The sequence below is a fragment of the Electrona antarctica genome (assembly GCF_951216825.1).
Source record: "Electrona antarctica genome assembly, chromosome: 11".
NCBI lineage: Eukaryota > Metazoa > Chordata > Actinopteri > Myctophiformes > Myctophidae > Electrona > Electrona antarctica.
The window spans coordinates 40,765,866-40,783,473 of NC_136792.1; the positions used below are offsets into that span (position 1 = coordinate 40,765,866).

The following is a 17,608-nucleotide window of genomic DNA, read 5'->3' on the forward strand; positions in this document are numbered from 1 at the left end:
GCGCACACAGATGATGCTTTGTGTACTCATGCGAGACCTGTGAGATGTAACATAACAGGACATCAGTGGGAGCTGGTTTTCCTCCTGTACTGTATAATGTATATTATACTGTACATATGTGCAATATGTGAATATCTCACTGATTTGACCATCTGTGCAACACAAAACTATTCTCTTTTGTTAGGATCAAATATCCTCACAAGACACACACACACACACACACACACACACACACACACACACACACACACACACAGAGAGAGAGAGAAATTAGTAACATCCACCCATTGATCCACCCACTGATTTGACCATCTGTGCAACACAAAACTATTCTCTTTTGTTAGGATCAAATATCCTCACAAGAAACACACACACACACACACACACACACACACACACACACACACACACACACACACACACACACACACACACACACACACACACACACACACACACACACACAGAGAGAGAGAGAAATTAGTAACATCCACCCATTGAGAAGAGACAGTCCTCAGCTTTAAGGGCAGGATTTAGGGTTAGGGTTTGAATTAGCGTATTAAAGGATATGCATGTAGTGGGGAGGTGAATGGTTTTGGTTAGGTTCGGGTAAGGTTGTTCTGTTCATATAATCAATGAAAAGCAGTCCTAACAAACATCATGCCAATACAAATGTAATGTATGCGCATGCCGTTTTGACCATGTCATTATAAATTAGGCTGTTTTTGGGGGGTCGCCAATATAGCAAAAATAGCAGATCTACAGTAGACTCACATGTTGAGATGCTATGCATTGTGACCTTGTACCTGCAGATCAGCCATTTTTAACTATTATATATCATGAAGTATATATAGGCCAGGGCTAAAGTGGTAAGTGCTGACTGTGCTGTGCTGGAGCGCACCAAACTGTGAGGCAGAGGACATCAAAGATGAAATGCAAATGTTGTGTTTTCAACCACTTCCTTTATCTCCAAGTCTGCCAGCCCACAGAAGCAGAACAGAATAGAGCCGAGTATTTTAGTCATCTATATTCCTAACAACCCTTGAGAGAAGTAAGATATCAGAATCTATAGTATACTCCACGTCAACATAATCTGGCAAGATCAGCGTCTCGACGCACGTGACGAGAGTAAGAAGAGGAGAAGAAAAATAACCGGCTTGGGCTTCAGATTGTCGCTGTCTGGCATAGACACACACATGGTGTAAAGACTGATACAGACATGGACAGGCAGATGGGGAAGACATGATTTACACACACACACAGACACACACCAGGTGGTAGCTAGGCAGCATGCATGGTTAGTGTTCCAACGATGGGTTGTGCATGCACGCATGCATGTGTGTAGGGGAGGTTGATGTGTATTGGGCAGCTAGGTGGGTGCGGGGCCAATGCACACTCCTGAGGTAAGAAAGATTACTATTTTCACACTAATTAACAGATAAGAGGCTTTGGAAGAGCTCCAGGGCACCCCCAGGGGTGTGTGTGTGTATGTGTCCTTGTCCACACCGGCAGGGACATTGAAGGCAATTATGGTTTAAGCCAGTGAGTTGGAATCAATTATCACAGCCCAACTCCCCCCAGCCTGGCTACTTTGTTTATTCCATCTTATTCGCATCAGTCTTGCCCAAGAAATTACACAACCATAATTCCAAATGATATAGCTTTGCATTTTAATTTCAAAGCAATGAGATTGCATAACCTGAAGTATTGAAAAACAATAAAATCTTATAGGCTCATATCATTGTCTGCAATGTTTTCTTAGCTGGTTTTGTTGGGATAAACTGCAAACTACCAACGAAAAAAGTACATATTAAATTCAAAACATTCCTCAATTCAAAACCCTTTCAATACAAAATTGCCCCTTATAAATACAAAACTAGTTTATGACATTCTCAACCACCTACCCCATTGATTCTTGGTGCTTACCAAATTTGCACTGTCAAGTCGCTCTGTAAGAGTTTCTGCGCTATGCCTAAATTGTATATTGCACCTACAGTAATAATCTGGTCAGTTAGTACCAAACGACGATTCCAATAGATGGTTTCTGGAATCTTACCACTAGTCGCTTTTGAACAACAATTTCAGAAGCTGTGGGGTTTTGTGATTGTCAGTGCCTTACACTTCAGTATCCCCCTCTGGGGTGAACATTCAGTGGAAAGAAATAGCAGATCTACAAGCTCTCAATGAATTGAGCTTGTAGAGCAGACATTTTCAGCAAATTGGTGTGGAGCAGGGGTGCCCACAATTTTGACTTGAGCTACTTTCAAAATGACCAGCTCAACAAGTTGCCGGGGAAATAAAAATACCATTTCTGAAAATAGATATGGAATAGCAGTACCGGCGTTACATATAAGACAAATGCACTTGGAATGGGAAATAGAGGGGGAGAAATGGAATAGGTATAGGTTTTTTTGGGGTAATGCTGACATTTGTGCACAGAAACTCTTGAAAACAAAATATGTAATTGTGGGTTTGAGCTTATCAGGCCCTTTTTGATGTCAATCAAGTCACCTTAATTCAAGTGGCAGATGCCAAAAATGTATTCTTTAAGGGCATGTGATCTACCTGCACAGCCTTTGTGATCTACTGGTAGATCGCAATCTACCTTTTGTTTTGGGCACCCCTGGTGTAGAGGGAAACACTGGATGATCTAGCACAGAGTCGTTGAATGCATGATATAAGACAACCTCTAGTTGAATATTGCTTTTATTATTTTATTAGCAGGAACAATCACCCACAATTTGAATGAAAACCAAACTGTACCAGTAGGTTATCATCAGGTGCAAAACATACCAATGTAGAGTTCCAATTAGACAGTGTCCATAAATTACAAGGCATTGCAATTGTATAAAGATTAAAGGTCCCCACACACAGAGCGCAGATTTTTAGCGGCGTTTCGCCATCAGTTTTCCGAAAAACACGCCCAGTGTGCAACCACCTTAACAGTACGATATACCGTTAAGTATAACACACAAAAATAACTCTAGAACTGTAAAGTCTTGTTCAATACAAGTGGGTATTTCAAACTTCAGAAATGCCAGCCTTTGTGGGTGGCATATACATTTGTAAGCAACTGTAATAGTCATGGCATTACATACACACATTAGACCTGGAAAATGGTCTTGCTCAAATGACCGGTCTGTGAACTGCAAGCACTTTGTATATATAATATACAGTTTATTGATTTACTGTGGCCGTAGACATGGCCAGATGTTCCATTATCAGATGGTGATCTCTCTGAAAGCCCTCTTCTCCTGGTACTTAATCTTGTGCTTTCTCACAAACCTAAGATGAATACAAAAAGGAATGAGAGGTGAGATAAATAAGAGGGATAGGACAATTGATAGCACAAATTTGCATAAAGAAAATTATCTGTATTCATAATCTATATATTCTTCAAAGTTATTAATCAGCATTTCCATGATCAGATACTGTGGGACATGGTGATAAGAGAAGGTCCTTACTTAGCTCGCTCTCTGGGTTCTATCAGATTCCTCCTCTGAAGGCTCTTGAAGCGGTCTTTGAGGACACTGCCCTCTGGCTGCAACACAATGACATTACATGTACAAGTTAAAAATAAGTGACTGAATATCAAATAAATACCGAATTAAGCAACTTAAACTGTCTGGGGTGTTCACATAAGCCCGAGTAGATGAAATGACCAAAAGTTTTTTTGAAAGTGAAAATATCCCTTTAAGCGGTCTGTCAATTATGGCTTCAAACACTGCCACTCTGTAAAGGCATTTTTCTAAAGTGTCTTTGAGAAGCCATCGTTACCAATAATCTGCTTGGATGCCATCAAACATCTGAACTGAATTTCTATGTGTGTGTTGGTATCCTCAGTTCCAGTGTGATCTTCACATTCCCACAGAGGAAATACAGAGCGTATCTTTAGGTTCATCACAGGACACACGTTTACTTTCCTCACCAATTAATTGTTCACATTCTAATATAAAACCGTCACAATGGCATCCTGCTCCAATCCATTTCACCAAACTGGGTTCTACAAACCGTCTCAGCACATAGAAGAACCCATCTAATGTTAATGTTGCAAACAGAAAATGTGAAACTGTTGATGCTTTGTGTATGGCTAGAGGGGGATCCGTTTGACATCATGCATGTACTAGCAGCATGAGCTGTGATTGGCCTACGTGGAGGGGACAGACAAACCCTGCGACTGTATAAATCTGAAATTTTTTATTTAGTTGTTGATTAACCTCTTGAGTCTTGAAACGCATGTACCAATTGAGACCAAGAACCATCGAAGTCCATACATTTATTCTGACCCCTCCCCGAAAAGTCCCCCCATCATGACCCCTTATCCACAATGTATACATTATGGACATAGAGATGGTTCTTCTTCTCAACAGTTCTGGGGGCAAACATCTGCCAAAAAAAAGGCATCGTGTTTTGGAAAGATATTTAGTGTAGAGGGGGAAAGGAAAACCCTGGGGGACTCTCAAAAATGTATATAGGTTAGTATATGGTTAATGTTGCATTGTGTGGTCCGGACACCTACGCTACAATGTATGGCCTGACAGTGTCGCGGGTTTGAGTCCCGATCCGGACGGACGGACGGACGGACGGACGGACGGACGGACGGACGGACGGACGGACGGACGGACGGGCACACACACACACACACACACACACACACACACACACACACACACAATACTGCGACTGATATGAATGCCTTTTCAAAACACGAGAAAAGGAATGCTTCCACACAGTAGAGGGAGAAATGGGTAAAGAAAAAATAAAGTTGTAATGGTGGCATTAAAACAGTACCTTGAGTCTTCGTAGGGAGCCCGCCAACTCATCGCTCAGCTGTACCTCCATGTCCTGTGGCTTGAACCTGAACATGTGGCAAACAGGAACTATTAGAAACAAGTGAGATTCAATCCCTGCTACACTCCATACTGTGATGTCCTGGACATAGCATCTACACATCTTATCATTCAGCCACATCGTAAAGAAACGCAGATGCCTTTTACAAGATTCAAAGTTGCAAGAGCATATGTCAGGCAGCATCTGCTTGGCTGCCATCAAACATCTGAACTGAATTTCTATGCGTGTGTTGGTATCCTCAGATCAGGTGATCTTCACATTCCCAGAGGAAATACTGAGAGCGTATCTTCACAGGTTCATCACAGGACACACGTAGCATCTACACATCTTATCATTCAGCCACATCATAAAGAAAAGCTAGATGCCTTTTACAAGATGCAAAGTTGCAAGTGCATATGTCAGGCCATGATGAAAGCTTTGAGTCATTTCTTACAATTAGCCATTCGCTAAACCCCATCCCAAGCCAAATAGTTTAGCAACCGTTGCTATGCAGGGCAAGCTTTCGTCACCTGATAGCCGTCGATGTTATTTTGCATGGCTGTGTTGAACACATACATAGCTTAACATCGGGAAAGTTACACGACTGAGACAACCAGGTGATGGCAATAATACTAATGACCGTAGTCTTACGGAAGGGCGGTCGTTAAAGTTGATTGTTGGATACAGTTTCTCCCTCTGTCATTTCCTCGTATTTCTTTCTAGTATATTGAAATATGTCATGCACATTTGCCCAGTGCATAGCCTACTGCAGGCCTGGTTGACTAGATTTGCTACTGAAATGATCCATTATTTATATGGAGAAATCCCGTCATTTAACATGCATCTCAACAAGGGGACGACAGCTTGCCCCGTCTCCTCGCTGCCAACGGTTGGGGAGGGACTTGCAAAGGGCTATGATGAAAGATGGAGGGGAATGGTTGAGGACATTAGGGGCAAAATAGTAATCAAAACATATTTGAGGGGAATATTAAAACCCTTTATTAAAATGTTTCTCAAATGCAAAATAGCCCAAGCTCACAACAAAATGTGCTGGTAACTTGTAGATCGGCCATTTTACAAAATGTGTATACTCTTAGGGATAAATGGGAATCAGGTAATCAATTTACACAAAAAAGTAATGGATAGTTTGCTGCCCCAGAAGACCTACCTTTGTCTGCCGAGGCGTCTGGGCTGACTCAAGGCCGCCTCCTCGTTGGACTTGCGCTGTGCCCGTCTCTCCACGGTCCTCTGCTCCCGCTGTTTGACCAAGACTTTGAGGGACCGCAGCTGGAACAGCTGCTGCCGTCGTCCTGACACCTGCTGGGCCATTTTCCGCCGCTGCGCCTGTGGTCGTGTGGAGAGAGAGAGAGAGGGAGGAAAACATTGAGACGACCTTGTTGTTCATCTGAACCACTTTATTACCAAGGGCTAGGTGTGGATCACAAAATCTGTCCAAGTTGCAATATGAAAACGGATAGAACGTATCACACTTTAGCAGAGTGCTTCTCAATACAGGATACCAACTTGCTACATGCCAAGCTACAATATTTTATGCCCCCAAATAAACAGATTTTTGCTCAATATAATGTACATTATGAAAGCTCTTTCAATGAAAAGCTGTCCAATTGTGTGATAACAGCCAATGTTCTATTTTAACCAATCAACTCATTCAATGCCAGACTAAGGAGGATTTTATCCACCCAGTCTCAGTATTTTCCGTTTTTTTTTTCCTTCTTACCTTGGAGTAGTCACAGAATATTCATGTCCACTACGATTGATCCCAACTGCTGATTATAGAGTTCCTTTCACTGGGTGGCTGTGAAAAATGTAAATGCGACTCAGACAACCGTGCTGTTCCTTTGTTATTCCTCATTGAAAATCCCCATAATGGCCGACCAGGAAGAGCTCTCTCCAGGAGAGGCAAAGCATGTGAAAACATGCTATAGTATTGGAGCAGCACATAAGCCCGAGTAGATGTGATCAAAAGTTTTTTTGAAAGTGAAAATATCCCTTTAAGCGGTCTGGCAATTATGGCTTCAAACATTGCCACTCGTTACCAATACTCTGCTTGGATGCCATCACAAACATCTGAACTGAATTTCTATGCATGTGTTGGTATCCTCAGATCATGTGATCTTCACATTCCCAGAGGAAATACTGAGAGCGTATCTTCACATGTTCATCACAGGACACACGTTTACTTCCCTCACCAATTAATTGTTCACATTCTAATATAAAACCTTCACAATGGCATCCTGCTCTAATCCATTTAGCCAAACTGGGTTGAGCAGACCGTTGCCGTTTTTTGCCATCACATGATTCCGTTTCCATATACAGCTGAGGGTTAAACCTTGGCGTTTACCTATGAAATGCCCAAAATAGGCTGTGCGTTAACCACCGTTTGTTGACACGTAATGCTTTGTTTATGTGTAGTGCCCGAGGACTCCCTGTAAGAACGAGATGATGAATCTCAAGGGGCTTATCCTTTAAATTAATTTCAATATAGACTTTCAGCATGGTTCCCCATTCCCCAAGTACTGAACAGCACAGCACGAAGTAGAAGCTGCCCATCTCCTGTCCTTACCTTGAACTTCAGTGATTTCTCTTTTTTTCTCTGTTTCTCAGTCTTTTTCACTGCCAGCGAGACGGCTCCCACGGGTGGCGACTCTTCATCCTCCGACTCCTCCTCTGCCTCTTCCTCTACCAGTCCTTCCACCTGCTCCTGAAACTTGGACTCCTGAAGACAGAACACACACACACACACACACACACACATCAGGAACACAACTCGGGTTGCAATCATCTCAAGGACAGGACAGACATTAAGACCTGCCATAGTTACCAATAATCTGCTTGGATGCCATCACAAACATCTGAACTGAATTTATATGCGTGTGTTGGTATCCTCAGATCAGGTGATCTTCACATTCCCAGAGGAAATACAGAGCGTATCTTCACAGGTTCATCACAGGACACACGTTTACTTTCCTCACCAATTAATTGTTCACATTCTAATATAAAACAGTCACAATGGCATCCTGCTCTAATCCATTTCACCAAATTGGGTTCTACAAGCCATCTCAGCACAGAAGAACCCATCTAATGTTAATTTGTTGCAAACAGAAAATGTGAAACTGTTCATGCTTTGTGTATGGCTAGAGGGGTATCCGTTTGACATCATGCATGTACTAGCAGCATGAGCTGTGATTGGCCTACGTGGAGGGGACAGACAAACCCTGCGACTGTATAAATATCCTACCATTTTTATTTAGTTCTTGATTAACCTCTTGAAACTTATGTACCAATTGAGCAGTTGAGACCAAGAACCATCGAAGTCCATACATTTATTCTGATCCCTCCCCGAAAAGTCCCCCCGTCATGACCCCTTAGCCACAATGTATACATTACGGACATAGAGATGGTTCTTCCTCTCAACAGTTCTGGGGGAAAACATCTGCCAAAAAAAGGCATCAAGTTTTGGAAAGATATTTAGTGTAGAGGGGGAAAGGAAAACCCTGGAGGACTCTCAAAAATGTATATAGGCTAGTATATGGTTAATGGTGCATTGTGTGGTCCGGACACCTACGCTACAATGTCATGCCGACCCGAGCACCACCTCCCAGAAGTTAAAAATGTTCGTTACACACACACACACACACACACACACACACACACACACACACACACACACACACACACACACACACACACACACACACACACACACACACACACAGACACAGACACAGACACAGATTTTCATAATTTTTCTAAAATGGCAGATCTACAAGCTTGTATTGTGGCAAATGGCGAAGTGACACGCTATATGAGCTTGTATATCCACTATTGAATAGCCAAAGAAAATAACGGTTGCTTAACCGGTTTTAATGGGTTAACACGAGATCAAAGCTGCACACAAGTCCAGCAGAGAGATGGAATATCATCAAAAAGGAGACCAACATGTACTGTACCTCTGTGGCTTTGCTGTCCCTGTCCACAGCCAACTGTTTCTTTAGTTTTGCCGCCACCTTTTCTTTCTTCACCTCGATTTCATGAGCCTCCTTTAGCAGGGCCTGTTACCATAGGAAACACGGGAGGAGGATGGGACTTAGTGGTCAAGAGGATAAACATCGTTCATAACTATACCTAAAATGGGGTTCAAAACCTGGCAGCATGTTCAAACACCGTGTTAGTATCCTCAGATCCCAGGGGTCTGTTAACGTAACATCCACCCCGAGCTCCAGGGGGATCTTCACATTCCCAGAGGGAATACTGGGAGCGCAAGGATGGGTTCATCACAGGACACACACACACACACGTCTAATAGAGGGTATGCGCATGCATAAAGTGAATGGCAGATTGAGTGTGTGTATATATATATATATATTAAGTGAGGGACAAATTTGAATTGATCTCACACACGACAGATGGTGAATGAGACTGTAGTCATCAATTCAAATGTGTTGCTCATTCATACTTACAAGAATTAAAAACAGTGTATTAGTAGAGAGCTAGGTTAGATATTAAAATGCTAGAGGAAAAGTGAAACCAATTACTAGAATAGAGACTGGTGGGGTTACCTGATGGTCGAAGAAGTCTGGGTTGTAAGAACCTCCAGGAGCGATCACTTCTACTGCAGGGAGAACAGAGGGCTCCGCATTCGTCTTGTCTGGACGCTGACACCCAAAACACAGCAGTGTTAGTACAGCTCCAGAAACGCATCTACCGACTAACAAAAACAAACCTTAAAGACAGAACGCTCTCACCTTGACGCGTTTCTTGCAAGTCTGCTGAAGGTACCATTGGTCCCCTTTGTCCTCAGTCTCTTTAACTACAATTTCAAGAAAAAGTAAAGAAAAGCTAAATATTACAACTACAGTACATAAATCTAGTACATGCAGGAGATAGTAGCAATTGGCAGGTGAGCTGAAGAAAAGTTGCATTGTTTGCAGTCATGTGTGTCGGCAATGGCATCCTCAGATCCCAGGGGTGTGTTCACAAAACATCCCCCCTGAGCTCCAGGGTGATCTTCACATTCCCAGAGGAATACTGGGAGCGCAAGGATGGGTTCATCACTGGACACACACATGTAATTAACGCATTGTTACCTTAAGTTCTTTAGCTAGTGTGTAGTTGAAACAACAAAAAAGTCTCAAAAAATGTATTTAGAACTGTGGCTCTTGTATATCAAACACATGCTCTGCGAGCTTGTACATCTGACTTTTAATAATAAAATACATTTTGCATTTAGAAGGCATTGTAGAATCTCTCTTCCACACTCACCCTCACCCTCTCCTCCCCAAATGTCAAAGAAGTCTCTTTCTGGGTCTTTGCTAGAGTCTGTCTGCAAAGACCCTGCCTTCTTGGCTGTCCGAATGACCGGTCGTCTGTTCAACAGCTGTCTCTGCCTCAGTGACACCTTGCCGTGGGCAGCCTGGTACTTTATCCTCTCTGCGATGCGACGAAGCTTCTTGGCGTTGGGTTTCTGGTGGGAAAGCACACTGGAGGAGGAAAGAGGCAGAATATATTATATGGAGGAAGGAGAGAAGCGGTTAGCCACATGTCTATCCTTTGTCGTACCATGGCGCTGCACAGCAAAAATAGCCAATCTAGGGCAGATTCACACAGAGTCCGTTTGATTCAAACTGTTCACGAATACCATTGCCTTTGTCCCCGCTGGCCATGATTCACATTGGCCTTGATTCTGCCGCACCCACGTACACTTCATTCAACTGTATTCAATGCTTTCACATTGCAGCGATCCGTATCAGAGTACATTTCAATCTGACCCGAGACTACCTACCCATGCGGTCCCGGGAATGCTTGGGTGTTCCGCTCCGAACTGTACGCAGCATTCACATCAAGTTACATTCTTAATTACAGTATCCCTGGTGTTGCTATTTTGGGCACGTTATCCTTTGCTGTCTCATAAATAGATAAGTGCACTGTATAAGGTGTAAACTACAGTGTTTGCTTCCAACAGGACTATGCAAGCAAACACTATTCTGTAGTTTGTTGCTTTCATTGGAATTTCGATATGCATTATTTATTTTTCTGATTAAGTTTCCTCTGTTCAAATATTCTGCACAATGCAGAGCTTGCCATTTGTAAAATCAGACTGGTCTGACGTGAGTGGTGGTGTACTGTACTCCTCCCTGGCCTCTGTATGCGTGCGCGCGCACTCTACTGGCCACTTTAGGTGTTGCAGCACGGACTTACGCATAAAGCTCCGCATAGCGCCACTCAAATGACAAAGGTTTTCTTGCAAAGACGAGTCGAACCTTAAAAGAGGGTGTTAAGACAAGAGAATGTGTGGTGTACTAAACTCACTCTTTGGGTGCTGGGACCAGGGAGTCATGCTTCAGTATCATGTCGATCCTCAGAGGGCGTAACACCTTCCTCCTCCTCTTCCCCGTAACAGGAGGTGGTTGTTCTTCTGAGAAAAAAAACAAAACAAATCACCACCACATCAAATACTGACAAGCCTTGTTCGAGACAACACAAGTGTCACATGGCGAAAAATACTATCTACAAGCTCACACCGCTGTGCTTTGGGAGCACATAGCTGGGCTAATTTATATACCTTTGAAATGTTTGGCCTATCTATGACATATATAGGCCACAAAACGGTGTTTTGAAAGTGTTCACTAGTGGCCATTAAAAAAACAAAACGGTAGATTAGAAGACATTTGTTAAAGTGCAATCCTTTTAAGAGGAAGGCTGGGTTACATTGGTTATAACTTGTAATAAAATATGCACAAGTGGTGTGGTAGAACATTAGAAAATGATTACCCGTCTGTGGGGTTTTCTCCTGGTTGCAAAGATCCACAAAGAACAGGCTGTCATCCGCCTTCTCAGATAGCAGACCCCTGTTGAATGAAAATATTGTCATCATGTGTCAGATAGGTTCGATTGTTGGGAAACCTGTGTTGTGTGGTTGTCATTTCACCAGATGTTAAAGGCAGGCAAGACAGCCTTTACAGACAGGCTTGTCTAGAGTTTAACTTTAGATGGACAGGCATCAGTCAAAGGGAGACATCAAAGATGAAGGATAAAAATATGGAATGTCAGAACAGGTCACCTCCATATATGGAGATCTAAGGGTTTGAGGTCAGATGTAGAGTTGCTGTAGCCGCAATTTTCAACTCTAGTTTTTTTAAATGGGATGAATCTGCGTTTGTGATCTGCTTGTATTAAACAAGGTTAAACTCACCAACATTGCAGCTGTAGGGCAAGCTTGAATTATCCTCTTTCTATCTGCCGAGCTTTAGTGTAAAAGATCCACCATAGACATGTTATGAGCTACTTTGTCAAGAAATTATGTGCAGGCGATTCTTTTTCTAAGTGTTGAAAGAGCTGAAGAAAAGTTGCATTGTTTGCAGTCATGTGTGTCAGCAATGGCATCCTCAGATCCCAGGGGTGTGTTCACAAAACATCCCCCCTGAGCTCCAGGGTGATCTTCACATTCCCACAGGGGAATACTGGGAGCGCAAGGATGGGTTCATCACTGGACACACGTAATTAACGCATTGATGTTACCTTAAGTTCTTTAGCTAGTGTGTAGTTTTAAAAAAAAAGAAACTGGCTCTTGTATATCAAACACATGCATGCCATCTGTCTCGCATTTGCACATAATGCAGGAGGCAGTAGCACACCCCTTAATAAAAACGAGTGCTTCCAAACTCCAACACTTAGAAAAAGAATCACCTGCAGAGGATATCTTGACAGAAAGTAGCTCATAACATGTCTACAGTGATTTTTATGACACAAGCTCAGCAGATTGAAAGAGGATAATTCAAGCTTGCCCTACAGACGCAATGTTGGCGAGTTTAACGTAGTTTAATACAAGCAGCAGATCGCAAACGCAAATTGGATGAGTGGGGAGTCAGGTTATTGCAACTCTAGATTCATCAAAAAAAATCTAGAGTTGCACATTTCAGCTGGAGTTGCTGGCCAATATTGATGACATCAGGGATCTCCCCCGGCCGATAAGTGAAAACTGGTTTGGGACGTGCATTTCTAACACCCGTGGCACATGTGGCGAGTACTTTATATTTGAAATCGGAATGTTTATATACACGTTTGGACTGTACATGTAGCGATCGCGTAAAACATGAGGCAGATGCGCCATGACGCTCGTGAAGTACGAGCGTCATGTGAAGCATGGCTAGCACAAGGGCTGCCAAAGTAGGCCATCTTTGTTTGTTTTTCCAGCCCCCCTATTCGAAGTTAGACTGGGCAAGCTCTAAACTCGCGTGGCGCAATGGACCCTAGGCCGGTGTGTCCAGGGACGGTCCACCAGTGGTCCTTCAGGGGGTTTCAGTAGCTCTGATCCATAGCTCTAATGCCGTATTGCCGTTGCACGGCATTAGAGCTATGGACCAGAGCTAGGGTTCCAGGTGGTGGTCCCCAGCTAAATGGAGAGTTGGTAAACAAATGGAGCCTTTAACTCTTGAGTTAGAATTATCATTTTTATCAACTTTTGCCTGTTCTCTCCTAATGCTACCAACATCAATACAGCATGGAATCGTGGACAACATCTTATCTAATGACAACAAAATATTTAGTTTTGGATCGAGAGGCTAAATGTCAAATGGTGGTCCGTGGCTCAAATGCAGAATAAATGGACCATGATGTGAAAAGGGTTGAAATTAAAACCAGTGATTATTGTATTTTATGAAGAGGAGTTTCGCCTCTCCCAGACTCCCACTAGGCCATGCTCACTCACTCACCCCACGGCCCTCTCCTGCAGTCTGACGTCGTCCAGAAACAGCTCGACATCCTGGACGTCGCTGTGTTTGTTCCAGTTCTTTTTCTTGTTCTTGCTCACGCGCTTCTTTCGGTTGCTGTACAGGTCCGCGGCGTTCTTGGACGCGTTTACGGGCAGAAAACCGTCCTGTGAGGCCGCCACGCGCTTCCACTTCTTGGCCGACGCCATGTTGGATAATGGAAAAGAGTGACAACACACACACGGGTCTTCTTATAGCAGTCGCCTCACTGTCGTCATCTACAGGACTGCGTCAGTACTGCGTCAGAAATAGCAGATCTCGCGTCACCACCAGTCACAAGGCTTTCCACCTCGGAGGAAAAGCAGATCTACAAGCTCACAAAGCGCCACTGATGCGACGCCTTGTGAGCTTGCAGATCTGCTATACATTTTGCTTTCAGTCTTTCTTCCCCCACTAAACAAGACTGTATCTCAAAGAGGAGTCGCCATCTGCTGGACGGTTGGTGTAAGGGCCAATTAATGAAAGTCAGTCAGCTTATGAGCAAAACTGTTTGTTTTTCTGTCACTTTTTTTCTTTCTTTAGAAATTAAATCTAATTAAAGAGTCATAATTACATAGCTTCTACGTTACTGAACACTCGGAAATTGTATATCAAGTTGACTTTAATTACTCCCACAAAAAAAAAATATATATACTATTTATTTTGTAGCAATTTAAAAGGTATAAATGGTGTAATATAAATGCAATTGAGCAATCTGGTGGCATGACCATGATGCTTTTTGTTGTTCTTGAATATTGACACTGATTGGTATTTTATCCCCCCCTTCCCCCATTTCTTGTACTTTTCAGCTGCATAATAAATCAAGTCATACCTAATACCTAGCCGTAATTAATAAACATGACAATAACTTGTTGCATGAGATTGAGTGTCATGCTGTTGTTTGTTGTTTATGGTGTTGCTTCATATATGTAAAAATGTTTGTCCCAAATGCATTGTGGGAAACGTGTGTCCTATCTTCCTATGTTCTTTTTCCTTTTTTTTTACTCCCTTCATTTTATTGAGAGAGAAGAACAACGCTTTGGAGACTCCCAGAACAATTTCACTAAATTGTACCTGCAAATCTTTCACCAAGTTTCCAAAGGTGAGTATCCCCCGTTCAATGAAACATTTATCCGTCGTTTTGTGATTTTTTTAATTTTAGTTTTAGTTTTGGGATGACATGTTTTGTTTATTTTTTCGTCAAAGACAAAACGCAGAGCTGTTCTCTGCTTGCTCGGGGAGTCGGGGACCTCAAAAGCACTTGGCGATCTAGTCAAATTCGGCTCGGAAATGCGCCTAAAGTGAGGGGTCATCTGACAAAATCTTGTGCACCAAGAGTTTCCTTAAGATGTCTACTGTCGTTTCCTAAAAGGATATTTCGGTTATATTCCGCAGTTTTGTCGTTCTTTGGTCGTTTTTATCATCAACCTCTCTTTGCAACAACGAATTTTCCTTCCCGTTTACATTCTTGTTGCAAGCAGCCAGCCAGCCATCGTCTGTGGGTGTGTTGGTTTGGTGATATGGGACTGCTCGCGTGGGCGGCACCCCTTGGTTTTAGAGCAGAATAGCTTATTTTGAATAAAAAACCAAGGCTCACGTGCACTCGGCTAGCTCTGCGTCATGAAACGAGCGCACCCAGTTCCATGCGCAAGGGGCGGGTTTAGCCAGCTGATCACCTCGATCGTTATTGGTAGTTGGGTCAGGAAAATCCCACCCCCAGAGCTCCTACACAGATTGCCATTGGTTTGTTGGATAAAGATCTAAGATATGATTTGCTATCATATATGTCCTTTTTATTGCTATGATTGCATAAGCTACCCTGGATACAGTTTGATATTTCAGGGTACAAGTGCAAATATTGATTTCAGCCCATGCAAAGTTAAAACATGTATTTAATTAATTACTTTGATGTTAATTTAATATGTGGTGTAACGTTTTACCTTTGACTCCCTGCACATGATGTTTTTGTTTGTTTGTTTGTTTTAATCCAAATTTGAGCAATGCAGAAAAATAAACTGCCCTTTTTTAATTTTCTTTAGGTGACCTGAAGTAACCATGGCCCGTACAAAGCAGACCGCTCGTAAGTCAACTGGAGGCAAAGCCCCACGTAAGCAGCTGGCCACAAAGGCTGCCCGCAAGAGTGCCCCTTCCACTGGTGGGGTCAAGAAGCCCCATCGTTACAGGTGAAAATATGTAGTGATGAAATGCATTGGCCTAGATTTTACTTGACAAATATACACCTGGTCATATGAATGGAAAATCAGTGGCAACACAAAATGCTCCATCCCAGCAAAAAATGCCATGTGCAACATTTTCTGAGCAGTTAAGTTAGGAAACATTGATTGAAGTAAAATGTTTTCACACACATTGTGCACACATTTGTGTTTACTTTATATGCTTTTTGAGGTAGTTCAGAACTCATTACAGTAACTGATAGAGAACGTACGATGAACTTGCACGTTTTAAATCCTCTTTAGAAAACACTCTTTAACACAATTTACAGGCTAGTTTACATGTAATTTACATCACCTTATAGCCTATTATATTGTGTTACCAACAATAAGCAATAGAGGGTGCCAGGATCAAACGAACATAACAATACATAACAAACATATGCAGATTAGAAGAAAGTCAATACTGAAAGTTTAGTTATTTTTATTTCTGCTGCAGATTGTGGGTTATTCGTCTAACCCCGTGTTTTTTGTTCTCTAGGCCTGGTACCGTGGCTCTGCGTGAGATTCGTCGTTACCAGAAGTCCACTGAGTTGCTGATCCGCAAGCTGCCCTTCCAGCGCCTGGTGAGAGAAATCGCCCAGGACTTCAAGACTGATCTGCGTTTCCAGAGTGCAGCCATTGGAGCTCTGCAGGTCAGTGAGACAAAATATTTTTTATACGATGGTAACAAAATTATTTAGTAAGGTAACTTACTACATAACTTACAAAAACATATTTATATAGTTATTTTATTATTTTAATAGTTCTGACCTACCATACTTTAATTTTGTTTTTCTTTTCTTTTGTCTGCAGGAGGCCAGCGAGGCCTATCTGGTCGGCCTGTTTGAGGACACCAATCTGTGTGCCATCCACGCCAAGCGTGTCACCATCATGCCCAAAGACATCCAGCTGGCACGCCGCATCCGTGGGGAGCGAGCTTAAAATGTCTATTTGTCATTTATTATAATATGTAATCTGTCTTTCCTTCCCCTCCGCTATCCTTCGTTAGTAGTTTGGTTTGCGGTTCTATTCTATAATGATTGTGACAAGTGTAAAATGTGTAGTCATGTCTCTTTTGGTGCTATTAGTACAGTCTGCTTAGAGAATCCTTGTGTTTGACACTTTGAATCACAGACACAAATACACTCCTGTTGTAATTTGCTAGCTCATGGAGATACCAACTTGAAGAATAGGGTGTTTTTGTGAAGCTGAGAATGGTGTTCTCAAAACAGCATAGGAAACAGCATTTAGACAGACATTTTCCTCTTCAAACAGACACAAGCATTGACATAGAGCGAGGGTATTTTCTTTTTTTTATATACAAGAATTTGATGTAGTAGTTTCTTTTTCTTTTTTTACAACAATTGCATATTTCTACTGTTAATATTAAATGTGTTAAAATTACAAAAGTTTGATTCTAGTTGTCAATTGGGAATACCATTGTGCTAAAACAATGCATGGTAGGGCAGACTACAAGCGGCATATATGTAGCAGAACTATGTTTATCACGTTTAATTTTGTCACATTATATCCAGATAATGTTGTGACTTTTTGTTTTTCTCTCAGGTTGATGTGATAACCTATGATTTTTTTTTCTACTGTGTTTGGATTTTTGTTTTCTGCCATTTTAAAAAGCAAATATTTGTACTCTGGAATTCACATGCAAACATGATAATAAACCGTTTCTTGTGATTTAATCATTGGTAGAGTGAGAAACCCTTGACCGAGTGTATGACTTGATATCTCTACTTGATTTTGTCTGATTGTCTTTATAATGTCTCACTAATATTTACAAAC

The 17,608-nt window shown here is 42.1% G+C and overlaps 3 protein-coding genes across 5 annotated transcripts in view; 1 reads left to right on the forward strand and 2 right to left on the reverse strand.

The window, feature by feature from the left end:
• The window catches only part of LOC306931797 (homeobox protein otx5-like), a 63,306-nt gene that overhangs the window by 9,118 nt on the left and 36,580 nt on the right, over positions 1-17,608 (reverse strand). The window lies entirely within an intron of this gene.
• On the reverse strand, positions 2,689-13,793 carry nop53 (NOP53 ribosome biogenesis factor). 3 transcript variants are annotated; one of them, XM_079514058.1, is made up of 12 exons: positions 13,563-13,793; positions 11,623-11,699; positions 11,161-11,263; positions 10,114-10,331; positions 9,597-9,661; positions 9,411-9,506; positions 8,802-8,903; positions 7,415-7,567; positions 5,999-6,174; positions 4,792-4,858; positions 3,465-3,541; positions 2,689-3,285 (listed from the first exon to the last, which is right to left on the reverse strand). In XM_079514058.1, exons 1-12 carry the CDS (start codon positions 13,766-13,768, stop codon positions 3,222-3,224), a joined length of 1,404 nt encoding a protein of 467 aa, XP_079370184.1. In that variant the 5' UTR covers positions 13,769-13,793; the 3' UTR covers positions 2,689-3,221. The 3 variants fall into 3 exon arrangements, with proteins under 3 accessions (XP_079370184.1, XP_079370185.1, XP_079370183.1); XM_079514059.1 differs by having other exon boundaries at positions 10,120-10,331; positions 11,161-11,266; XM_079514057.1 differs by having other exon boundaries at positions 11,161-11,266.
• On the forward strand, positions 14,564-17,508 carry LOC306931800 (histone H3.3A). Its single transcript, XM_079513395.1, has 4 exons — positions 14,564-14,700; positions 15,638-15,781; positions 16,311-16,464; positions 16,625-17,508. Exons 2-4 carry the CDS (start codon positions 15,654-15,656, stop codon positions 16,751-16,753), a joined length of 411 nt encoding a protein of 136 aa, XP_079369521.1. The 5' UTR covers positions 14,564-14,700; positions 15,638-15,653; the 3' UTR covers positions 16,754-17,508.